We start from the raw sequence: 25,927 nt of genomic DNA, 5'->3' as shown, positions 1-25,927 counted from the left end.
GATACAAGGAACAAAACACAAGAATGTCGGAAGACAAATGAAGTACACAACCAAGTACGTCCGGTCAACCTCCGCTCCGGATGTGCTTCACTTGAATCTGACCACTATTGAAAAGCTCAAAGCTTGATAACTAATCTCATTATCTCGAAAGATACTGTTACCATAATCAATAAGAAGCAGCATACAGTTACTAATCCAACGGTGTCAATAATAAAATGTCTAGAAGACGGCACAGTGACGGGGATGATGGTAAGTGGTCGTTAGCTAGCTAATTCGAGGCCAAAGTACGTTAGTTAGCTTAACGGTCGCTGAAGCCAGCGTGAGTTGATGCTGCTCACTCTGTAGTCAATGTGCAGCATGCTAAATTAGCTAGCTACCTTGCGTACTAGTTAAATCACCATAGTGATTAACTAACGTGATAAGTTATTTGACTATCGGTTCATACATCAATGTGAAACACCAAACCAAGTATTTTGCAAGTCACATTGGCCGTTTTCCAACACCCCATGATTGGCTAGCCTGATGGGTTAACATAGCCCTTGCTTTTAGCCGGTTAGCTAGAAATTGTCTAGCTAGTTAGCTACCTAACTACCCGTCGTCCACCATCGTATGTAGCCCTATCCTACCAGCGGCAAGTAGTAGTCTAGCGGTTAAGCCAATAACCTAAAGGTCTCTGGTTCGAATCCCCGTGCTGATTAGGTGAAACATGTGTCCTTGAGCAACACACTTAAACCTAATTGTTTCAGGGTCGCGGTCAATAATTGTTGATCCCTGGCCGAGGCTGTCTCAGGGAGAGTGGAATATGCTAAAATTACATTTTCAATTTGAAATGGGACAAATGTAAGCACCCACCTAATTATTATATATTTGTCCTACAAATCATTTATATATTGTCTTGTTAACCACTGTGATAAAGTGATAATCAGCAGTTGAAACAATAAGAGGTTACCCAGCCCCTGTTTCGATACAAAGCTGAGGGATGGGGCTGTTGAAATGTAACCACTCTCAAATTCATAGACATAGCTATGGATGCAAGGACCATCCATGATATCAGCATTTATTTGTTTTTCATCTAGTTTGTTTACAAACATTGGAGTTAAACAAGCTTGTATTTTGGGTTTTGATGGGGTATGCAGTTGAATTAAGCTCATGAGGTGTTTATAAGTTATATTAGTCAAGAATCAATGGGTACATATCATTCATTTATAAGTCCAAAAATGGATGTAGCAACTGCAGATGGCCCCTTTTTAACTAAATGTTGTTTTTGGGGCACATTTCAGACCTTGGGGGTGCTTGCAACTAGTGATGTCAAAAAGTTGTCTCGCTAGCAGGCTTGTAGCCTCTGCCATTTACACCACAATGGATCTGCAAAATAATGATTTGTGAAATTAACTAGTAGCCAGCTACACTACTGTAAGATAATGTTTTTAAAGAGAGAAGAATTTCACATGTCAGTGAGTTAGCACAAAAGGTTCAATTGAAGGAAGGGTCCATCTCAGACTATCTGTTCCATCTCACCGTCATCCATCATGTATATGTCCATCTCATTCTAGGTGGCCAGTCTCACAAAAGAAGGAGAACGTCTGAGCCCGTTGAGATTGAGGATCGCCTGGAATCACTGATATGTCGAGTGGGAGAAAAGGTAATAGGGCTTTTCAGTAGGTGTGGGTATGTTTTCTGGATGATGTGTGCATTTTGTCACTCGCTATACTGTTGTCTGATTTGACCCCTGAAATCACCAGATATGCTGTTTTCCAACTTCTTCATTCATTTGCAGAGTACCTCTTCCCTGGAAAGCAACTTGGAAGGTCTCGCAGGTGTATTGGAAGCGGACCTCCCCAATTACAAAAACAAAATCCTGCGCATCTTGTGTGCTGTGTAAGCTATTCCAAGTTATTCTAATACATTTTAAATACTTTTAGTGCAGTCATAGGTACAGTACAGAAAGGTTCCACATTCTAATTGTGTGTCTTGTTTTGACAGGGCTCGACTTCTACCCGAGAAGCTGACCGTGTACACAACACTAGTGGGCCTTCTCAATGCCAGGAACTACAACTTTGGCGGGGAGTTTGTGGAGGCCATGATCAGACAACTTAAAGAGACCTTGAAGGCCAACCTGTACACCGAAGCTCTTTACCTAGTAAGTGTTTGGTGCCATAAAATAATTGGTCCACAGATTCACCAGGCAAATTTAGCAAGGGTCTCTCAAAAACAATTACAGGTGCATTTCAATAATGTTTGACACACTCTTTTCTCCAGGTGCGCTTCCTCTGTGACCTGGTGAACTGCCACGTGATCGCTGCCCCCTCCATGGTGGCCATGTTTGAGAACTTTGTTAGCGTCACTCAGGAGGAGGATGTTCCGCAGGTAACATGTTATTGATACATTTTAAAGCCATGAATTGTATGCAAGTTCACTCAATGGCCAGTTTATTTGGTACGGTCATCTACTACTGGGTCGTACCCCCTTTTGCCTCTACAACAGCCGGGGCATGTAAACGTTGCTCAGTTGGTATCAAGGGACCTAACGTGTGCCAGGAAAACATTCCCCACACCATTACACCACCAGCCTGTACCATTGACACCAGGCAGGATGGGGCCATGAACTCCTGCTGTTCACGCCAAATCCTGACTCTGCCATCAGCATGACGCAACAGGAACCAGGATTCGTCGCACCAGGCAATGTCTTTCCACTCCTCAATTGTCCAGTGTTGGTGATTGTGTGCCCACAAGTTGTGCGTTCCGAGATGCCTTTCTGAGCACCACAGTTTTACTGCACCTGTTAGCTTGCACGATACTTGCCATTCTTCTTTGACCTCATCAACAAGATTTTTTCGCCCACAGGACTGCCGCTGACTGGATATTTTTTGTTTGTCGCACCATTGGAGATACTGGAACCAGTGCACCTGGTACCGACGATTATACCACGCTCAAAGTCACTTACAATGCCTTTGGAAAGTATTCAGACCCCTTGACTTTTTTCACATTTTGTTACGTTACAACTTTATTCTAAAATTGATTAAATAGTTTTTTCCCCCTCAATCGACACACAATACCCCATAATGACAAAGCAAAAACAGGTTTGTAGAAATTCTTGCTACTTAAGTAAATGTGATATTCTTTTTTTTTTTTTTAAGTATTCAGACCCTTTACTCAGTACTTTGTTGAAGCACCTTTGGCAGCGATTACAGCATCGAGTCTTCTTGTGTACAACGCTACAAGCTTGGCACACCTGTATTTCTGAAGATCCTCTCAAGCTCTGTCAGGTTGGACGGGGAGTATTGCTGCACAGCTATTTTCAGGTCTCTCCAGAGATATTAGATCGAGTTCAAGTCCGGGATCTGCCTGGGCCCTTTAAGGACTTTCAGAGACTTGTTGCGAAGCCACTCCTGCATTGTGTGCTTAGGGATGTTGTCCTGTTGGAAGGTGAACCTTCGCCCCAGTCTGAGGTCCTGAGTGTTCTGGAGCAGGTTTTCATCAAGGATCTCTCTATACCTTGCTCCGTTCATCTTTCCCTCAATCCTGACTAGTCTCCCAGTCCCTGCCGCTGAAAAACATCCCCACTGCATGATGCTGCCACTACCATGCTTCACCGTAGGGATGGTGCCAGGTTTCCTTCAGACGTGACGCTTGGCATTCAGGCTAAAGAGTTCAATCTTTTATTTAACTAGGCAAGTCAGTTAAGAACACATTCTTATTTACAATGACGGCCTACCAAATGGCAAAAGGCCTCCTGCGGAGACGTGAGTTGGGATTAAAAATAATAAAAAACACATCACGACAAGAGACAACACAATGCTACATAAAGAGAGACCTAAGGCAGCAACACAGCATAGTAGCAACACAACATGGCAGCAGCAGGCACAGAAAACAGCACAAAGGGCAAGAAGGTAGAGACAATAATACATCACGCAAAGCAGCCACAACTGTCAGTAAGAGTGTCCATGATTGAGTCTTTGAAGAGTGAGATAAAACTGAGATGTGTGTAACTTTTTATTTAACTAGGCAATTCAGTTAAGAAATTATTATTTACAATGATGGCCTACCTAACAGTGGGTTAACTGCCTTGTTCAGAACAACAGATTTTTACCTTGTCAGCTAGGGGATTCGATCCAGCAACCTTTCGGTTACTGGCCCAACGCTCTAACCACTAGGCTACCTGCCGTCCCACTAGGCTACCTGCCGCCCCAATAAAACTTATTGGTTACATCAGACCAGAGAATCTGGTTTCTCATGGTCTGAGCGTCTTTAGGTGCCTTTTGGCAAACTTCAAGCGGGCTGTCGTGCCTTTTTACTGAGGAGTCGCTTCTGTCTGCCAAACTGTACCATAAAGACCTGATTGGTGGAGTGCTGCAGAGATGGTTGTCTTTCTGGAAGGTTCTCCCATCTCCACAGAGGAACTCTAGAGCTCTGTCAGAGTGACCATTGGGTTCTTAGTCACCACCCTGACCAAGGCCCTTCTCCCCAGATTGCTCAGTTTGGCTAGGCCACCAGCTCTAGGAAGAGTCTTGGTTATGCCAAACTTATTCCATTTTACGAATGATGGGAGGCCACTGTGTTCTTGGGGACCTTCAATGCTGCAAAAATGTTTTGATACCCTTCCCCAGATCTGTGCCTCGACACAATCCTGTCTCAGAGCTCTACGAACAATTCCTTCGACCTCATGGCTTGGTCTTTGCTTTGACATGCACTGTCAGATGTGGTACCTTTATATTGACAGGTGTGTGTCTTTCCAAATCATGCCCTATCAATTGAATTTACCACAGGTGGACTCCAATCAAGTTGTAGAAACATCTCAAGGATGATCAATGGAAACAGGATGCACCTGAGGTCAATTTCGAGTCTCATTGCAAAGGGTCTGAATACTTTTGTAAATAAGCTTTTTCAGTTTTTTATTTTTAATAAATTAGCAAAAAATAAAAAATGAACCTGTTTTCCCTTTGTCATTATAGGGTGTTGTGTGCAGATTGATGAGGAAAACATGAATTTAATTCATTTTAGAATAAGGCTGTAACATAACAAAATGTGGAAAAAGTCAAGGGGTCTGTAGGACACTCGTTATGCCCATTCTAACGTTCAATCGAACAGTAACTGGATGCCTGTCTGTCTGCTTTATACAGCAAGCCACGGCCACATGACTCACTGTCTGTAGGAGCAAACCATTTCATGAACGTGGTGGTGTACCTAATAAACTGGCCACTGAGTGTGTATATACTGTTTAGTGTGACTATTGGTGCATTTTGACTGTTTTATCTCTTCCCAGGTGCGTTCTGACTGGTTTGTCTATGCTGTACTCTCCAGTCTCCCCTGGGTTGGGAAGGAGCTTGATGAGAAGAAGGACGTAGAGATGGACCGGCTCCTCAACCAGATTGACGGTTATCTCAAGTACTCTTTCTTTCTGTCTTCCACTATAGTTTGGTATTTACATGTCTTTACATTTGAGTCATTTAGCAGATACTCTTATCCAGAGAGACTTACAGTAGTGTCTTTCTGGCTTTTTTGTTGAGGAACTGTTTAATGACGTAATGCAATTTAAATTCATGAGTATTTTGATGGAGACGCCTTTGTCAACTGCACTAAATATTGGTGAGACGATCGCGGTGACACCGATCTACTGTTTTTCAGGAGGCGACTGAAGACTCATGTCCCCATGCTTCAGGTTTGGACGGCAGAGAAGCCACACCCACAAGAAGAGGTAAGTTGTTTTTATTTATTGTGTTTTTATTTGTCTGGCCAAGTATTGATTCAGTGTTTTTTTTAAGACCCTATTCTGGATTTTCTATTTCTTACCTTTGAACACTACATTGTTGAGGAAGAGCTTGTAAGTAAGCATTTTGCTGTACTGTTTACATCTGTTCTATCCTGTGCAAGCAGACAAATACACTTTGATTTGAAGTAGGAGATACCAGTGTTGATAAGTATTATATTCCATCACCACCACCTCTCTCTCCCTCAGTACCTGGACTGCCTGTACGCTCAGATCCAAAAGCTAAAGAAGGACCGCTGGCAGGAGCGCCACATCTTGCGGCCGTACATTGCCTTTGACAGCGTGCTGTGTGAGGCCCTGCAGCACAACCTGCCACCTTTCACCCCACCAGCCAACATGCCCGACTGCCAGTACCCCGTGCCCCGCGTTATCTTTCGCATGTTCGACTACACCGATGCCCCCGAGGTACCGTGTACCATTCCCTCTCACAGACCAGTCAAGAGTACAGAGAAAGAGAAACGTTTGGGAATGGGGTTGCCTTTTGGAATGCTCTGAACTAGCCTTTCTTCCTCTCCCTGACCACAGGGCCCTGTCATGCCAGGCAGCCACTCTGTGGAGAGGTTTGTTATTGAGGATAACCTTCACAACATCATCAAGTCCCACTGGAAAGAGAGGAAGACCTGGTGAGCTGTTGTACATTCTAATGGACTTCTTAATGTGTCCTCTTGTTGTTCGAGTTAGTCATTTGTGATTGAGCAAATGTGAGAGGACATTTATTTAAATATATATATTCTTTTTTATATCAGTGCTGCGCAGTTGCTGAGCTATCCAGGGAAAAACAAGATCCCACTCAACTATCACATTGTGGAGGTAAGTGCATTACTGCTTCATACCCAGGAGTTTTATCAATTGGAGAACAGGAACTTAGTTCACTTCCATTCCTCTGTCTTCTGCCAGGTGATCTTTGGAGAGCTCTTCCAGCTGCCCTGTCCCCCCCACATCGATGTTATGTACACCACGCTGCTCATTGAGCTCTGCAAGCTGCAGCCAGGCTCCCTGCCCCAAGTTGTATCCTTCACCCCGCTACTGGGACACAATATTTGACTACTTCAGGAATGCATTTTTCTTCTCTGCCCAAAAATTGAATACGGGGAAACTAGGGTACACAAAATACCACGGGGAAAATTCAGAAATACGGTTTTCAGAGATCCTACTTTTTTAAACCAGTAATTCAACCATAATTGTTTTTTGTCAGGCTTGGATACTTGTTTTACATCACATAAATAGTGATAGTTAACCCCTTAACAGCCTCCTCCCAGTTGGCCCAAGCCACAGAGATGATGTACGTGAGGTTGGACAGCATGAACACTATTTGCATAGACCGACTACTCAACTGGTTCTCCCACCATTTGAGCAACTTTCAGTTCCGATGGAGCTGGGACGACTGGTAAGATCAGCTGTCTTCATCAACTGAATTATTTGATGTAGTTGGAATCACTCCTTATTATGGTTACGGCAATGCTCATCTGTTCACGTTCATCTCCAAAGGGTGGACTGTTTGGCCCTGGATGCAGACAAACCCAAGCCCAAGTTTGTCAAGGAGGTTCTGGAGAAATGCATGAGGTATTTCCATTCAGATCCACTACTGCTGTGTTGCACCCAGCTTGTTTTAGATCATACATAGGGATGGATATGTATAGAGATGGCTCTCCTTAGTCTGTCTCTAGAAAGTGACCAATGAGCTGCTCTTCACCTCCAGGCTCTCCTATCATCAGCGGATAGTGGACATCGTCCCTCCCACTTTCTCAGGACTCATCCCAGCCGACCCCATCTTCTTTTACAAATACCAAGATGAGGCCAACAGTAAGTACACCGCCTCTCCAAAGGTTTAATTTCTGTAAGATGCTGTCTGTTGGTTCAGCATAGCCTGGGGACTAAGATGACTCTAATGTGCTTGTCTTTGTGAGCATGGTTTATTGAAAAGTTTTGGTCTGCCATTTGGTTTTCTGTTGTATTGTAGATGTGTTGCCTTTTGAGTGTCAACCTCAAAGAAGCCCCAGGGGTACCGCTGCACATTCGTGTTGTTATCCCAGTGAACTAAATACAGTGTGCACCGTCTTCCTTTTCTGTTGAACTCTTTGATGTAAGCACCATCAGAAATACAACATGACTACACCTCTGCCTTTGTCCAGGTGCGCTGCCAGGCTATGCGGTGGCGATAGCGGTGGGCAACGCCATCAAGAACCGGGCCTCCAACGAGGAGATCCTCACCGTGCTCAAAGACGTGCCGAACCCCAACCAGGAAGATGACGACGGTCAGTTAGCCCCCGAACACACTCATCTTCCGTGTTCCTATTGGGATATGTTCTACTCATTCTCACTCACTCCTCCTTTGTCTGTTTCCAGATGAGGGCGAGGGCTTCAACCCCCTGAAGATAGAGGTGTTCCTGCAGACCCTCCTCCATCTGGCTGCCAAGTCCTTCAGCCACTCCTTCAGTGCCCTGGCCAAGTGAGTGTGCCTGTTCTTCCAACCCACACCTTCCATTCCTGTGCCCTGCTCTGCTGTGTGCCACAGAAAAGGGTGGCATTGTTCAGTCTTGAGGCTTAGTGTAGCATTGCTATGCTACTAGGCAGTTGAATGAACACACATGCTTTGTCTGTGTGTACAACACCTAAAGTGTCCTGTTTCTGTCTCCCAGGTTCCATGAGATCCTGAAGGCCCTGACAGACTGTGACGAGGGCAAGCTGCATATCCTCCGGGTGGTCTACGAGGTCTGGAAGAACCACCCACAGGTTAGAACCGGCCCATTCACCTACACTAGAACACTCATTTCCCCAGAGTTAGAAGAAATGTGTTTATTTTTTACAACCAAATCTCTTTTCCTTTTTTTAAATGGCATGTCATTGAAGAGTCCAGACACCTTATTTGTAATTTCACATTTTAGAGAAACTTACCCCAAACAGCAAATCGCTTCCTCATCCTCGTTGTGTGGTATGTGGGCCATGAAAAAACCTGAACAAAGGCTCCAAAAACACCTAAAATACATCATTTTAGAAACTGTAAAGCTCTCAGTATAGTGATGCGGGTCTTTAGATGTTGTACACATGAAATTATGTCCGAACTTTATCCGCAACGCTATATTCCATTTTGTTGCGGCTCGAGTAACACCTCTCCGTCCATTTGACAGGTAACTGCCAAAATAAAGGAAACACTTGAGTAAATGAGGGATACAAAGCATATTGAAAGCATGGGGTGCTTCCACACAGGAAGTTCCAAACACTTGTAGAAGGAGCATTGAAGCTGTTCTGGCCGCTCGTGGTGGCCCAACACCCAATTTTTTTATTTCACCTTTATTTAACCAGGTAGGCCAGTTGAGAACAAGTTCTCATTTACAACTGCGACCTGACCAAGATTAAGCAAAGCAGTGCGACAAAAACAACACAGAGTTACACATGGGATAAACAAACGTACAGTCAATAACACAATAGAAAATTCTGTATACAGTTTGTGCAAATGAAGTAAGGAGGTAAGGCAATAAATAGGCCAATAGTGGCGAAGTAATTACAATTTAGCAATTTACAGTGGTGTGATATGTGCAGATGAGGATGTGCAAGTAGAAATATAGGTGTGCAAAAGAGCAGAAAAACAAATATGGGGATGAGGTAGGTAGTATGATGGGCTATTTACAGATGGGTTGTGTACAGCTGCAGCGATCGGTAAGCTGCTCTGACAGCTGGTGCTTAAAGTTAGTGAGGGAAATATAAGTCTCCAACTTCAGTGATTTTTGCAATTGGTTCCAGTCATAGGCAGCAGAGAACTGGAAGGAAAGGCGGCCAAAGTAGGTGTTGGCTTTGGGGGTGACCAGTGAAATATACCTGCTGGAGCGCGTGCTACGGGTGGGTGTTGCTATGGTGACCAGTGAGCTGAGATAAGGCGGAGCTTTACCTAGCAAAGACTTATAGATGACCTGGAGGCAGTGGGTTTGGCAACGAATATGTAGCGAGGGCCAGCCAACGAGAGCATACAGGTCGCAGTGGCGGGTAGTATATGGGGCTTTGGTGACAAAGCGGATGAAACTGTGATAGACTGCATCCAATTTGCTGAATAGAGTGTTGGAGGCTATTTTGTAAATGACATCGCCGAAGTCAAGGATCGGTAGGATAGTCAGTTTTACGAGGGTATGTTTGGCAACATGAGTGAAAGAGGCTTTGTTTTGAAATAGGAAGCGATTCTAGATTTAACTTTGGATTGGAGATGCTTAATGTGAGTCTGGAAGGAGAGTTTACAGTCTAACCAGACACCTAGGTATTTATAGTTGTCCACATATTCTAAGTCAGAACCGTCCAGAGTAGTGATGCTAGTCGTGCGGGCGGGTGCGGGCAGTGATCGGTTGAAAAGCATGCATTTAGTTTTACTAGCATTTTAAGAGCAGTTGGGAGGCCAAGGAAGGAGTGTATGGCATTGAAGCTCGTTTGGAGATTTGTTAACACAGTGTCCAAAGAAGGGCCAGATGTATACAGAATGGTGTCGTCTGCGTAGAGGTGGATCAAAGAATCACCCTCAGCAAGAGCGACATCATTGATATATACAGAGAAAGGAGTCGGCCCGGAAATTGAACCCTGTGGCACCCCCATTAGAGACTGGCAGAGGTCCGGACAACAGGCCCTCCGATTAAGACAACATGTTGGTGTTTCCTTTATTTTGGCAGTTACCTGTTGCAGCAGGCTCCACGGAAAATGGAACCGCTCAAGGCGGCTCGAGGAGCGCAAAAGGGAATATAACATTTAGGATTTATTTCGGAATGACACAATTTCATGTGTACAACATCTAAAGACCTGCATCACTATACTGAGAGCTTTGCCGTTTCTAAAATAATGTTTTTGTTGCGGTTTAAGTGTTTTCAGGGCCCCATACTAAACAACAAGGACGAGGAAGTGATTTGCTGTTTGGGGCAGTGGTGTAAATTACTTAATTAAAAATACTTTCAAGTACTACTTAAGTAGTGTTTTTGTGTATCTGTACTTTACTATTTATATTTGGCAACTTTTACTTCACTACATTCCTAAAGAAAATGATCTACTTTTTACTCCATACATTTTCCCTGACACCCAAAAGTACTCGCTACATTTTGAATGCTTAGCAGGACAGAAAATGGTCCAATTCACACACTTATCAAGAGAACATCCATGGTCATTACTACTACCTCTGATCTGGCGGACTCACTAAACACAAATGCTTTGTTTTTAAATGATGTTGACGTGTTGGAGTGTGACCCTGGCTATCCGTAAATAAATTTAAAAAACAAGAAAATTGTGCCGTCTAGTTTGCTTAAAAACCTCTTAAGGATTGGACCCTTTTTTTCAATTTTGGCCTAAAATGACATACCCAAATCTAACTACCTGTAAAGGATATGCATGTTCTTGATACCATTTGAAAGGAAACACTTTGAAGTTTGTGGAAATGTGAAATTAATGTAGGAGAATAACACATTAGATCTGGTAAAAGATAATGCAAAGAAAAAAACATGCATTTTTTGTTAGTTTTTTTGTACCATCTTTGAAGTTTATAATTGGCTCATTCATCCCCCTCCTCTCCCCTGTAACTATTCCCCAGGTCGTTGCTGCAAATGAGAACGTGTTCTCAGTCAACTTACCTGGTAAAATAACGGTAAAATAAAATAAAATAAAAAAAAAAATGCAAGAGAAATGCCATATATTATTCTAGCCCAGGCACAATTTAGATTTTGGCCACTAGATGGCAGCAGTGTATGTGCAAAGTTTTAGACTGATCCAATTAACCAGTGTATCTCTGTTCAAAATGTTGTATCAAGACTGCCCAAATGTGCCTAATTGGTTTATTATTAATAATAATTGTGCACTCTCCTCAAACAATAGCATGGTATTCTTTTACTGTAATAGCTACTGTAAATTGGACAGTGCAGTTAGATTAACAAGAATTTAAGCTTTCTACCCATATCGGATGTGTTTATGTCCTGGGATTTTTTGTTTGTTACTTACAACCTCATGCTAATCACATTAGCCTACGTTAGCTCAACCGTCCCACGGGGGAGGGGGGGAGGGGGACACCGATCCCATAGAGGTTTTAATATAAGGAATTTTAAATGATTTGTTTTGATAATTAAGTATATTTTAGCAACTACATTTACTTTTGATACTTGGGTAAAAGTATTTGGTTTTAAATATACTTAAGTAGTATTTTACTGGGTGACTTTTACTTGAGTCATTTTCTATTCAGATATCTTAACTTCTTCTATCACTGGTTTGGGGTAAGTTTCTCAAACGTTAACGTCACAAAACATGCCATTTACATCACAAATAGAGATTTGGTTGTAAAAAAACAAGTTCTCTTAATATAATGTTGTGAATTGTGCCGTGACCATAGATTGTATGGAGAAAGGTGAGTCTTTGGTGTAACTCAGTGTGGTTGACCTGTCTGTTTGTGCAGATGGTCTCTGTGCTGGTGGACAAGTTGATCCGTACACAGATTGTGGATTGTGCAGCCGTAGCCAACTGGCTCTTCTCCCCTAGCATGGCTCATGAGTTTACCAGGTGGGCCTTAAACCCTCTGCGTGTGCACACGCACACGTTTGCTGTGTCTTCCCTTGCTGTAATTTAAATAATGTGAATATCGATCAAGTAGTTTTCTCAGTTATCCTAATACAGTATAACTGTTTTGAAATGAAATAACTCATGGATAATCCATGCGTGGCCTTGTGGCGGGCAGGTTTTACGTGTGGGAGATTCTGCACTCCACTATCCGTAAGATGAACAAACACGTCCAGAAGATTCAGAAAGAGCTGGAAGAGGCCAAGGATAAGCTGGAGAGGCAACAGCATAAGAAGGTAGGCAGCAGGAGGGTGTCCTAGCAACCACTGCTGTAAGCAGAGCCTCTTCTAGACTTTTTAAAGCCAAGAATTAACCAACAATATTGCTCTGAATATTGTACTGATTGTGCCAGTAGTTTTTTTCCCCCCAAGGTTTGCACAAAGCAGAATGTTCCCTTCTTGATTATGTAGTGACCTTTTTAATGGTGCCCTAGTTTTGCTGTCTAAACCTGCGTCACACGTGATCTTATCAAACCAACTAATTTAATTTGGCCTTGAATGGACACACTGTCCCTTTCAAACATTTTTGTCAGTTTAGTCTGTTTCCTGATAAGTCATCAGTACATGTCAGCATTATTACCATATTAAAGGAACTAGAAGAGCCTAACATACAAGCAAATAGGACTCTCTCGTGTCTCTCTCTCCCTCCATCTCTCAGCAGAAGGACAGTGGAGACGAGGAAGACATGGAGAAGAACAGTGAGGATGAGGACGGTCAGCTGGAGGAGCAGATCGAGCGTCTGCAGGAAAAGGTGGAGTCGGCCCAGAGTGAGCAGAAGAACCTTTTCCTGGTCATCTTCCAGGTACTGGTCTGGATGGACAATAAAGCTTTGTGAATTTGAATAGACTGTCAGCAACATGGTTGCCTGTATTGTTTTCACTGTTCAGCCCTTTCAGTGATGACATTCTGTATGATTATGATTTTCAACCTTAAGTTCTACCATTATTTTTTCTCTCGCTTCTATTTCCTCTCTTCTGTCCCTGTAGCGCTTCATCATGATGCTGACGGAGCACCTGGTGCGCTGCGAGACAGGCAGTGTGGACTTCAGCACGCCCTGGTACAAGAATTGCATCGAGAGGCTGCAGCAAATCTTCCTCATGGTAGCTACTACTCCTTCTTCAGTCAATTATTTTCCATGTAATTCAGGTTCAATTGATGTTCATTTAGTTCTTTGTTTTCCCCTTCTGCAGCACCATGTGACAATCCAGCAGTATATGGGGACACTGGAGAACCTGCTGTTCACTGCCGAGCTCGACCACCACATCCTAGCTGTGTACCAGCAGTTCTGTGCCCTGCAGCTCTGAGCCCGTACACACCAAACGCCATACTACACACATAGCCAGCTCTTGCATCAAGATTTCCTCGTTAGACCTTTTTTGTTATTTCGACTTTGTGTGGTGAGTGCCGTTCAAGGTATTAACTGTAAAATTACCATATTTTTTAAAGTTCTTTCTTTCGGGTCCTTCTTTCGTTTTCTTTTCTTTTTCCCCCCTCCATTTTGTTGTTCATTTTTTACCACATATTACTCATAGTCCTATAGAGTACCACAGTATGACCCATAAAACCTGTCTACTTTGATGCTAGTTAGCATTTTCAATCTGTAAATAGAGCCATATCTATTGACAAGTCTCCTTGTCCGAGAGATGTACATGGTTATCAAAACGTCACACCAGGGTCAGCCTACACGAAACAGCCTTTATTTTAAGTGTCTCTAAAATTCCCTATGGGAAAAATGAATGGTGGATAAACGTTTGGAACCATTTCCCTGTTTGACCGCTAGGTTTTATGGGTATTATGACACCTCCACTGTGGGGCTCTATTAAAGTGGATCTTTTAAAAACCTGAGGTTGCAAATGGGCAAAAAGCAGCAGGCGAGCCTGAATCCAGAGTGCTCTTTTTTATGTATTTTATGTGAATGGAAATTGGGAAACAGTTAAAACTGTAGTCTTCTGTTGGCCATTGTGTAACGTTTACATTTCCTGCCCTTATTCCTTTCCTCTTAGCCACCTCTTCAAGGAAAGAAAACAATGACTGACATGGAATTCAATAAAGTGGTTAATTTAATAACTTATTTTTTTGTATATTTACGAGTAGTTTAAAACGTCACTTAAACACAATGTATAAAAGTGGAACAGACATGTGGCAATTTATGTATCTGGATTTTTTTTATGAACTAGTCTACCTTTTTGTATGCTTTTGGGGTGTAAACATGTCCACCAACAAAAGTTTAATTCCATTGAAATTCTAGTCAATTCAGGTTTTGGATTTCTTTTGCATGTGAAATATGTCCACTTTTACAGAGCAGAAATGACTTCTGCTCTGCTTCAGGACAAAGGTGCTATTCGGTGCATACCTGTATTAAAAAGGAAAGCCCAGTTTACCACCACCATAAAATCTAATCATTCACTTCAGATGATTACTGTTACATTCTAAATGCCTTCCTTACCATTGCCTTACAATAGTAATCAGACATTTATGGGGTATTTCTACTAGTCTCGGAAACCCAGACCTAGGAGCAATTTGTCCTCTGTCCCAGCTGACGCATTGATACATTGTGAGAGGCAACCCGCCTGTCTAGATACTATATATATACTATAAAGGAATGTATTGGTAAGTCAATACATTTGGCCTCTTGTGAGAGTTGGCGTGCTTCCGAAATGATGCCAGTGAGGTGGTCATCTCAACAGCAGTTCAGTTAACCACTGGCCTGTTCCTCCTTTTGGTCAGAGTCTTGTGTGTTGTTAGTTTGGCTTGTTGTTGGAGTCTGGCGGGTCGTCAGAGTTTGTCTTGTTGGAGTCTGGCGGGTCGTCAGAGTTTGTCTTGTTGTTGGAGTCTGGCGGGTCGTCAGAGTTTGTTTTGTTGTTGGAGTCTGGCGGGTCGTCAGAGTTTGTCTTGTTACGGTTTGGCATGCTGTCACAGGTTGTCAGAGTTGTCTTTTTCCCACTAGCCTGTGCCTCAGCGTCCAGTCTCCTGTACTCCGTGTGGAAGAAGATAACAAAGCAGCAGGTAAAGGCACTGCACAGACCTGCCATCACCAGCATGGGCACTGTGGAGAGAAACACACAAAGAGTCAATGACGCGCTAAGCCCATTGCCAACAGCAACTAATCACAGTGTGTGTGTTCTAGAGAGAATCACACTGCTAGAGCCACAGGAAAGCCCCATATCAATGAGGATTTCATTATGCATTAAATAGAATTGAGAGCAGCAACATAACATCCATCGTCACTGTGTTTTGGCCTTAATGTCTAAAAAGTGGATCTGCTTCCTTTACCAGAGGCATCATGCACGTCATTTCTTTTTGGGAGGGGGAAGTAATAGCAAAATTCTATGTCACAAACTAGCTTGTGGGGGCACCTGTCCCCTCAATTTCAATGGGCATGATGCATCTGCTACTAATATTTTTAGCTGTGGCAAAGCATGTGTGGTTTAGAACACAGTTTCAATTTCAGCCACAATTTTGGTCCACCATGTGTGTTATTTGCATACAAATGCAAAGTCTAAACTGCTAACAAAACAACTAATAGCTGTAATTGCCTGTGAATTTGAACGGTGGGCAACCAATTGTGCCTCAATTAGCATACAATTAATTTATCCTGCTGATACACATGGCAGTTCTTAACTTACCCCTCCAACTCAAGGCTGCATCTCCTCCTGCAGAACAGGTAGAGAAGGGCGAGTCGGCCATTGGTTTGGTCAACCCCTGAAGAAGCAGTATATAGATAACTGACTGGATCTGTCTGGGGAAAAAACAAGCACATGCTTATTAACATAAGCCTGTATTTACAGTCTTGATCTTCAGTGTGTGTTGTCCTTGTATGAACCAGTATCAGACAGTACCCTGATATGAAGATGAGGCCAGCTGAGGTGGCCTCTCCAACCGGGTAGGAGCACTCCACAGACAACTCCATGGCAACCGGGTAAATGGAGAAGCCGAAAAAGCCAAAGAGCGAACAAACAACGACCAAGGCTATTCTCTGATTCCGCATCTGAGATACCTGGTAGGGGGAAACGCACAGGGATGAGGTGTTGTCTACACCACGCATACACACAACTGCAAATATATCCTATTTTCTTCCAACTTTGAAGAAAAGTGTTTCATCATCACAGTGCTTCATGAAGTACAAGACTGATAACCCTGACCTTTGACCTGTACTCACCACTGAAAAGGCAATGCAGGCCAGCGCTGAAAGGCTCATGTTAACCTTGGTGGCCTCTATAAACTTCTTGGTTTTGTCGACGTACAGTCCCAGGAAACCAGCCCCGACAATACCGAACACAATGAAGAGACCCCCGCACAGTCCTGCAAAGTCCTAACACAACACATTGTTTCATTCATTATTTTGGTGATGGTGAAAATATTGTTCAGAAAACAGAATCATGGACCATAATCTTTCATTCATTCTTTTGCAATGAAAAAACAAATCTTGTTGTTACTTTGGGATCATAAGTGGGTGCTTACATTAGGGTACCCTCGGACACACATGATCTGCTCCAGCAGTGTAGAGAAGCAGGTGAATACGGCGATCCCTGAGCCGAAGCACAGCAGGAGAATCATGTAAGCCTTGTTCCTCAGCAACTACAAAGGAACAGGAGGCAAACGGGGGGTTTCAGATGCTCCTTTCATACGATTGCAGTCATGGATCATTCAATGCAAGATATAGGCCACTACCTCTCTTAGATGAAGTATGATTAAAACTGAATCTATGTACAGTCGTGGCCAAAAGTTTTGAGAATGACACATATTAATTTTCACAAAGTTTGCTGCTTCAGTGTCTAGATATTTTTGTCAGATGTTACTATGGAATACTGAAGTATAATTACAAGCATTTCATAAGTGTCAAAGGCTTTTATTGACAATTACATGATGCATAGAGTCAATATTTTCAGTGTTGACCCTTCTTTTTCAATACCTCTGCAATCTGCCCTGGCATGCTGTTAATTAACTTCTGGGCCACATCCTGACTGATGGCAGGCCATTCTTGCATAATCAATGCCTGGAGTTTGTCAGAATTTGTGGGTTTTTGTTTGTCCACCCGCCTCTTGAGGATTGACCACAAGTTCTCAATGGAATTAAGGTCTGGGGAGTTTCCTGGCCATGGACCCAAAATATCAATGTTTTGTTCCCCGAGCCACTTAGTTATCACTTTTGCCTTATGGCAAGGTGATCCATCATGCTGGAAAAGGCATTGTTCATCACCAAACTGGTCCTGGATGGTTGGGAGAAGTTGCTCTCGGAGGATGTGTTGGTACCATTCTTTATTCATGGCTGTGTTCTTATGCAAAATTGTGAGTGAGCCCACTCACTTGGCTGAGAAGCAACCCCACACATGAATGGAGGATGCTTTACTGTTGGCATGACACAGGACTGATGGTAGCGCTCAACTTGTCTTCTCCGGACAAGCTTTTTTCCGGATGCCCCAAACAATCAGAAATGGGATTCATCAGAGAAAATGACTTTACCCCAGTCCTCAGCAGTTCAATCCCTGTACCTTTTGCAGAATATCAGTATGTCCCTGATGTTTTTCCTGGAGAGAAGTGGCTTCTTTGCTGCCCTTCTTGACACCAGGCCATCCTCCAAAAGTCTTCGCCTCACTGTGCGTGCAGATGCACTCACACCTGCCTACTGCCATTGCTGAGCAAGCTCTGTACTGGTGGTGCCCCGATCACGCAGCTGAATCAACTTTAGGAGACGGTCCTGGCGCTTGCTGGACTTTCTTGGACGCCCTGAAGCCTTCTTCACAACAATTGAACCGCTCTCCTTGAAGTTCTTGATGATCCGATAAATGGTTGATTTAGGTGCAATCTTACTGGCAGCAATATCCTTGCCTGTGAAGCCCTTTTTGTGCAAAGCAATGATGACGGCACGTGTTTCCTTGCAGGTAACCATGGCAGACAGAGGAAGAACAATGATCCCAAGCACCACCCTCCTTTTTGAAGCTTCCAGTCTGTTATTCGAACTCAATCAGCATGACAGAGTGATCTCCAGCCTTGTCCTCGTCAACACTCACAACTGTGTTAACAAGAGAATCACTGACATGATGTCAGCTGGTCCTTTTGTGGCAGGGCTGAAATGCATTGGAAATGTTTTTGGGGGATTCAGTTCATTTGCATGGCAAAGAGGGACTTTGCAATTAATTGCAATTCATCTGATCACTCTTCATAACATTCTGGAGTATATTCAAATTGCCATCATACAAACTGAGGCAGCAGACTTTGAAAATTTATATTTGTGTCATTCTCAAAACTTTTGGCCACGACTGTATAATGAGAAGTGAATGTTGAAATTTTGAGGGGTAACCAAAGATATTATCAAGTAGTACAGTATTGTCATTTTGTGTGTGTATGATTACTACTCACCTGCATGATTCCCTCCAGGAAGGGCTCCGAGTTGGAGCTTTCTGCACTGGCTGAGGGGGGCGTTGGGGGGGAACTATCACGGATCCCAACTGTTGCTAGGAAACAGATGATGACTGCTGGTACAGCATATATGAACAGCTGGGAAGATCAATGGATGAGGAAAAGGTTTGTAATAGATTAATAAATGTATAGGCAATTTAAAGTCAAAGACAATTTATCTTCATAAGGTGCTAGCTAAACTTTGTCCTTTTTCTTAACTCACCAATGAAGAGATGTTGTTGGTGGTCCCCACAATCATAGGGGAAAAGATGCTAGCAACAAGAATCCCAAGGGGATTTGCTGAAAGGAGAAAATGAAAAAAAGCCACTGAGGAATATAATGTATTAAAATAGGCTGGCATGGTATTGTCCTGTATTTGAAGCCAACACTACCAGACATCTGATATTCTCTTCCTACTTTCAGGAATATTGGTTCCTGTAACTGGAAAATCAAAAAACTCAAGAGGAGCAACTGACAATACTAAACCAGTGGAGGCTGGTGGGATAAGCTATAGGAGGACCGGCTCATTGGAATGGCTGGAATGGAATTGAAGGTACAGAGTCATACATGTGGTTTCCATGTCTGATGTGTTTGATACCATTCCATTTCAGTCTTTACACTGAGCCCGTCCTCCTATAGCTCCTCCCACCAGCCTCCACTGTACTAAACATACATGGAAAGTGGTAACTCAACCAATAATGTTGACTTGACATAGGTGGTTTTAACAGAGTAACTTGTACAGGACAGCAACCATAGCTCACTCACACATGGAGGCTATCATATTGGCAGTGGCCCGCTGGTGCTCTGGGAACCAGAGCGCTGCCAGCTTGGTGGGGGTGAAAATGACCAGGGGCTGAGCCAGGGCACACAGGGTCTGGCCCCCCATCACCACAGGGAATTTGGCCGCACTGACATGGCTCCCCAGGACGCTCACGAAACGCAGCACAGCTCCCAACATGTTGAGCCACGAACCCAGCACCAACTACAGGGGAAACAGGCATGGGAGGGAACAGAATGAATGATTTAAGTTCACGTTGACTTTGTATGTTTTTCCTCAATTGGAAGAAAGGACAAAACACAAATAAACTATACACTTGTGGGGATGTTCGTTTAAGTTATCTTATGATACATTTCTCTTAACATTTATTTTACTGTTTGTTCTCCTATCATGTTTTATCTCTTCTGTGCAGGTGCAAACTTGTACAACCGCTTAAAATCTAAGTGCCATCTGCACATTGGCGGCTTCCTCGATCACTGACAGCACACACGCTTACTTTCTTACTATCTGAGATTTTTCAGACTCAAACATTCACACTTCACTGAATTTCCCACGTACACCTTTTTTCATGGAGATCTTGAATGCAATGTTCTTTCATTTCAAGTACTGGATATAGACTTCTCACAGTAGACAGATTATGTTTTCAGAAACAGACACGTGTGTGCACAGGCTTGTAAACAAAGACAAAGGCAGGTTATCCACAAAGTCCCATTGAGGTCAGGAGACCTCTTTTACAAGGGAGACTTGTATGGGGTCTACCTTGACCGATCTGTACATACTGTGATTCGGAGCCCTAAGGTGTCCAGCATCCATGTGGTCCCAAAGCTGAGAGGTATGGCCACCACCATATAGATGATGGACAGCCAGTTGATCTGGTCCAGGGTGACACCCATGAACTGGGCTGACTGGTCTGCCACTGGAGCAAAGGTCAGCCATAACTGAGGATACAAGCACAGGCACAAACACATTTGATTATATACAATAAATGGGGTATTACATTATCTAATCTACATCTTTATTTAGTGCTACTTGTACACACATATCTGTTCTTCATTTCCTCAAATGTACTATCTGCCCAAAGTTACAAGCAGAGAGCATGCTGTCGTGCTGCATCACAGCCTGGTACAGCAATCCACCGCCGCTGACCGCAAGGCTCTACAGAGGGTGGTACTGTCATGACTGTCCTGTGAGGATCCAAAAAGGTCTTTTGTAAAAAGCTGCCATATTGTGTCAGTCCGCTATGGACCTTTTCTATTGTATTAAGTGTGTATGTTTATCCTGTGTTATCATTTAGTTAGCTAGTAAATACATAATTAAATCAATTTGTGTAGTACTGAATCATAAGACTTTTTTTTTTGCAGATGCATGAGGTTACAACTGTTCAGAATGATGATATGGTACGAGGTTAGGATGAATACATTGACTGTTTTATGGATGTGATAGGTAAAGACCTTAAGAGTTTAATTTGGGAGATGGTAACTCTTTAAACATGATTAGTTTAAAATCGGGTAACAATTAAACATAGTTAGTTGATTAGATAAATAAGTCGTCAGATAAATTAAAGTAAAGCCACGACAGTACGCTCAATCGAACGCACCATTGGGTGCACACTGGTGCGTTCGGCTGAGCCTACCACCCTCTGTACAGCCTTGCGGTCAGCGGCGGTGGAGTTGTGGTGCAGCCTGACAGTATGCTCTCCGCATTGTAACTTTGGGCAGATAGTACATCACTGGGGCCAAGCTACCTGCCATCCAGGACCTATATAACTAGGCGGTGTCAGAGGAAGGCCCAAACAATTGTCAGCACCAAGTCTAGGTGCAAAAGGCTCCTTTTACCCCCAAGCCATAAGACTGCTGAACAATTAATCAAATGGCCACCCAGCCTATTTACATTGACACCCCCCCCTTCATTGACATACCTCAAGGTGAGGTATTGAAAGGAATGTAAATAATTTTGACCCCTACCTTTTGGAGAGAAAAAGTATTACTTGTTTAACAAAATCTCTTTCTCTGAGCAATACTATTAGTATAAAATAATATAATTTCCCCATTTTTGGAGCATACAATATAGCGCAGTATATTTAATTATTTATACAGTCATCTTTATCAAGGGTGTCAATGATTTCGGACCCCACTGTATGTGATCATGTGATTAAAAGATACATCACTGAGCAGGAAGTAAATCACAACCTTGCCCTGTGGAACGCCAAGTCACGTGAAAACAGAAGTTATGACTCACAAGACATTAGCACATGACCCAGCTTTATGCTGATCTAATCAAATCAGAGGCTACTATGAAGCGTTTACATAGGCCTATTTATATTGGCATTCACTGGTCAAATGAACATAGAGAATTCCTATACTGAGAAGTGAGACCAACCATCCCAGCCAAATGAACAGTGATAGGCCTATACAACCACAGCAGGTTAACCATACAGTTTCCCTCAAAGATTACATTTTTTTTACTTTAAAGAGGACCAAATAAAACTCTCCTGAATTTCAACTTGAATAACTGAGATTTTCTGGGGCAAGCCAAAGCATCCCATTGTGTGATTGTGTGACAGTACACAATACACAGTGTCTTGACAAGAGGCATAACCAATTGGATGGAAGTGAGTTGTTCGCAGACACTGCAACAACAAAGGGATTCCGTACAATTCTATCTTTTATTGACATTCAAGAAAATCTCATTTATGCAGCCGAGATGAAGGAGTAGGTCAGCTGGCATGGGCACACAATGCCACCACTGTCTGCTGCATATGTGAGCACAGCCTTCCACTGTAGGTTTCCACCTTAGTTGTTAAATATAACCTCTTTGAATGGATGTAGAATTCGAAGTGTCCTCAATGCAAATACTGTATATAGATGGTAGTACATACATGTATCGTGTAATTACAGTGTGGGTATTACTTACAACTGTTAAAGGATTATTTTAGATTTCTGTAATGATGTGTGGAAACAACTATGTTGACATGACAGATAATAAGATGGAATGTTGATTTGGGGGTGTATGGTGTGTATGGTTTTGGGGGGTATTTGCCCTAAGGCACACTTGCCCTAAGGCACACATCCCCTATTAAATCAATAGCCCCAGGGCTAAATCAATAGCCCCATTAGCTACATTCTCTGACATATTAGGGTGCACCATACAGTATGTCAGATAGCTGTAGAAGTCTGAACCAAATGCATTTTGACTCAATGAGTGATATGCTGAAGGAGTTCTCATGTTGCATGATGACTCCTGAAATTCCAGTGTAGGCTACTGTATTTCATTGTGGCTATTATATTTCATAGTGAAGGCGAACACACATTTTGGATGTGTGTGTCTGCAGCAGTATGTTTGGCACAAAAATGTGGCTACTCTTTCAGGGATAACTAGGCATCACATAATATACCATATTATATCAGGATCACAAACGATAGAAAGTAACCTGTAGGTTACAATACAGGTCACTAGCCAAGTTTCTCAGGACATGTTAGCTGTCAACAGTTGAGAAACCCAACATGTCAGGTGCTTTTCTAGGTGCTATAGAGATTGTTACATTGTTGGAACATTGTAGCAATCAGCGGCACAAACCTTGTTTCCATCCAACCTTTTTATGCAAGTGAAGTACATGTCCGATAAAAAATAATGTCCCGACAGGCCTGATGGAAACAGCAAATTTGTGAGTAAACTTTCAAATGTCGACAAAACAAAATACCCTAGACAAAATGGGATCTTTTCGTGTCAGTAAAATTAATTATGCAACAAATGGCGGTGGAAACGCATGTATGCACAAATATTGATATAATAACCATCATATTAAAGTAAAATTGGAGTCACGCGATGTAATGTGTGGTCCTCCCACTACGACTTTGGAAAGCATGCAGTCTTATTAGGCTAAAGGTAAAACAAGTTACGATGAACTTCACAGGGTGGTGGTGAAAGTGCACAATGATGAGTTTGATGTTCCTTGTCATAGCAACGTTGGCCAGCAAAGCTAATGCGTAGAAACACATCATTGGGTCTAATGCCTCAATCACAGCGACAGTGCCATTGCATTTCGGGACACCAGACGTACATTCATTTGCCTTGCAGTTATTGGGCAAAATGTTATGCAGCATCATCTGGATATGTTTGCAACAAAAGTTCAACATTTACCTTCTGCTACCATTTCTCTCAAGCCGTCTACACATAGTTTGACGCAGTTTGATAAATCCAACGTATGCACCACACAGAACGCACTGCATTTGTAAATTAATGTTATTCTGGTGTACCAAAATGCAATGACACTGTCGCTGTGATCGAGGCGTAACGGTTGTCTCGCTCCAGCTGTTGACATTGACTCTGAACCGGTACCACATGTATATAGCCCCGCTATTATTATTTACTGCTGCTCCTTAAGCATTTGTTTTTCTTATCTCTTACTTTTTTGTAGGTATCTTCTTAAAACTGCATTGTTGGTTAAGGGCTTGTAAGTAAGCATTTCACTGTAAGGTATTCGAATACCTGTGTATTCGCCGCATGTGACAAATACAATTAGATTTGATGTGCAGGCCGTCAAATCAAAGGCACTCCTTCGATATAAAGTTGTTTTTCACAAAAATGTAAATGTGTCAGTATGTCACTTTCACGAGGTTGGAGTAATAACATGTTCAGCTACACAATACATTGTCTAGAACCTACGTTGTACCTTTAGATTTCGAGAAAATTAACAACTAAGGAAGAATTGTTGACTTCTTTGATTAACTTTCCAAACCCCAATCGAAAGCGTTCCCGGAAGTCTCTCGATGTTGCGCCTCTCGGTTTAGAAACTCTGTGGAGCAAAGTATTCCAATCAAACGTATTTCAATTGAAAGTTTTAATGCCAAAATAATATGTATTTAAGTAATTTCTTTAAAATTGGGGAAAGTAACAAAGGTAGTTTCTAAAATAAATACGGAAGATGTTTTAACATATTTTATTTTTATGTATAATAATATAATTTAAAAGTTTGTATTAATGTGTCTCTAATAGAATAAACGTGGCAAAATAAATGTAGACATTATTAAATGCATTTCTATAGCTTCCAAAATATGTTTAACGATTGGGAGGGAGTGCCAAGCTGGATGCCCGGTGGCTTCAAAACAGCGCTCCCTGACAGTCAACTAGTGTATATATAATGCATTGGTCTCACGGACTGATTTTTATCAGCAACAAGTCAGTTTGGTGGCAACAACAATGGTGGGGAAATTTGCATATATTCTTTATGCGGATTTGGGGAAATTTGCATATTTTCTTTATGCGGATTTGAGAATATTCGCATGAAAACCTGTTGCCAATTGGATGGAAACCTAGCTACAGAGATGTTACATTGCTACAAAAAGTTTTTTTAAAGATCACATAATTCATTACTTGACAGATAACAGCCAACGTCATATGGGAGACAGCAAATGACAAGTAGACTACTTACCATAGAGTTCGAGCAATTTAGCAAGCACAGCACGAACAAAATTAACCATCTCCTCTTGTATACTTTGAATACAATACGTTTTTCGAGTATTGGATTGGGTTTACTCGGAACGACAACATGCACCCGAAATTCATCCGAGAGATTATCTTCATTTTCCATGAGTAGTATCCAGCCAGGTGCAATAGACTTTAAAACTTTTTTTATGAATCTCAAACGATCATATTGTTAAAGGGTCATGTGGTTTTAAAACGCTTATGATAAACATACATTGTCTTGTCCTTCCCGAGAAAGAAACCCAACCAGCCGGTCTGAGACAGTCAACAAATCCGCCCCATATTTCGGTGAGGACAATAAGGAGACTGTAGTCAGTCAGAATCCGCTCCCTTTTTCTCGCTCCACATATTGAGTCCTAGTGCAAGACGAGTTCAATGCTCATTCGGTTTAGGAGCGCTACAGGGATGTGCAAGTTTTTGTTCTAGCCCAGCACTCACACATCACATTTTATTATTCAAGTGTTCAATTATTATAAACTACACAATTCATGTTCATGCTGAATTTGAGGAGTTACCATCAGATAAAGGATATGAGATCACATATGGATTATTTATGTCAATGTCAGTGGAGGCTGCTGAGGGGAGGACGGTTCATTATAATGTCTGTAACGGAGCAAATGCAATGGCATCAAACACATAGAAACCATGTGTTTGATACCATTCCCCTCCAGCCATTACCACAAGCACGTCCTCCCCAATTAAGGTGCCACCAACCTCCTGTGGTCAATGTGTAGGGCAGGCCACTCGAAGTGGCTTGTCAGGGTTACGCAATTGATTACTTGAGACTTTTCATGTTGGTGCTCGCTCACTCATGTGAAGGATGTGTGGAGGTCTACCTGTGAACTGTGCACCCAAAATTCAGTGATGCAACATGTTTCTCCAGTCAAAGATAATGAAAAAGCAAATCTTGTGCCATTGATTAGGTTTGACCTGGA

General features: G+C 42.5%; 2 protein-coding genes across 4 annotated transcripts; one reads left to right on the top strand and one right to left on the bottom strand.

Moving 5' to 3' along the window:
- Positions 1-111: 111 nt before the first annotated feature.
- On the top strand, positions 112-14,403 carry LOC139574388 (nuclear cap-binding protein subunit 1). 3 transcript variants are annotated; one of them, XR_011674759.1, is made up of 23 exons: positions 112-249; positions 1,554-1,642; positions 1,778-1,878; positions 1,984-2,140; positions 2,260-2,367; positions 5,263-5,384; positions 5,625-5,694; positions 5,956-6,171; positions 6,292-6,389; positions 6,513-6,576; positions 6,664-6,774; positions 7,026-7,153; positions 7,255-7,329; positions 7,466-7,569; positions 7,899-8,021; positions 8,113-8,215; positions 8,406-8,499; positions 12,173-12,276; positions 12,452-12,569; positions 12,991-13,134; positions 13,319-13,432; positions 13,523-13,729; positions 14,336-14,403. XR_011674759.1 is itself a non-coding variant. In XM_071398917.1 (22 exons), the coding sequence occupies exons 1-22, from the start codon at positions 216-218 to the stop codon at positions 13,634-13,636; spliced, it is 2,388 nt and encodes a 795-aa protein (XP_071255018.1). In that variant the 5' UTR covers positions 112-215; the 3' UTR covers positions 13,637-14,403. The 3 variants fall into 3 exon arrangements, 2 of the variants coding, with proteins under 2 accessions (XP_071255018.1, XP_071255017.1); XM_071398917.1 differs by having other exon boundaries at positions 12,994-13,134; positions 13,523-14,403; XM_071398916.1 differs by having other exon boundaries at positions 13,523-14,403.
- On the bottom strand, positions 14,375-25,297 carry LOC139574389 (solute carrier family 49 member A3-like). Its single transcript, XM_071398918.1, has 10 exons — positions 24,940-25,297; positions 20,288-20,446; positions 19,496-19,712; positions 18,954-19,030; positions 18,692-18,829; positions 16,794-16,910; positions 16,492-16,644; positions 16,172-16,329; positions 15,959-16,071; positions 14,375-15,378 (listed from the first exon to the last, which is right to left on the bottom strand). The coding sequence occupies exons 1-10, from the start codon at positions 25,096-25,098 to the stop codon at positions 15,074-15,076; spliced, it is 1,596 nt and encodes a 531-aa protein (XP_071255019.1). The 5' UTR covers positions 25,099-25,297; the 3' UTR covers positions 14,375-15,073.
- Positions 25,298-25,927: the final 630 nt, after the last annotated feature.

Source organism: Salvelinus alpinus, chromosome 4 (assembly GCF_045679555.1).
Source record: "Salvelinus alpinus chromosome 4, SLU_Salpinus.1, whole genome shotgun sequence".
Classification (NCBI taxonomy): domain Eukaryota; kingdom Metazoa; phylum Chordata; class Actinopteri; order Salmoniformes; family Salmonidae; genus Salvelinus; species Salvelinus alpinus.
Note: the sequence above shows the minus strand (reverse complement) of the source record. Positions and strands in the feature narration are given on the sequence as shown.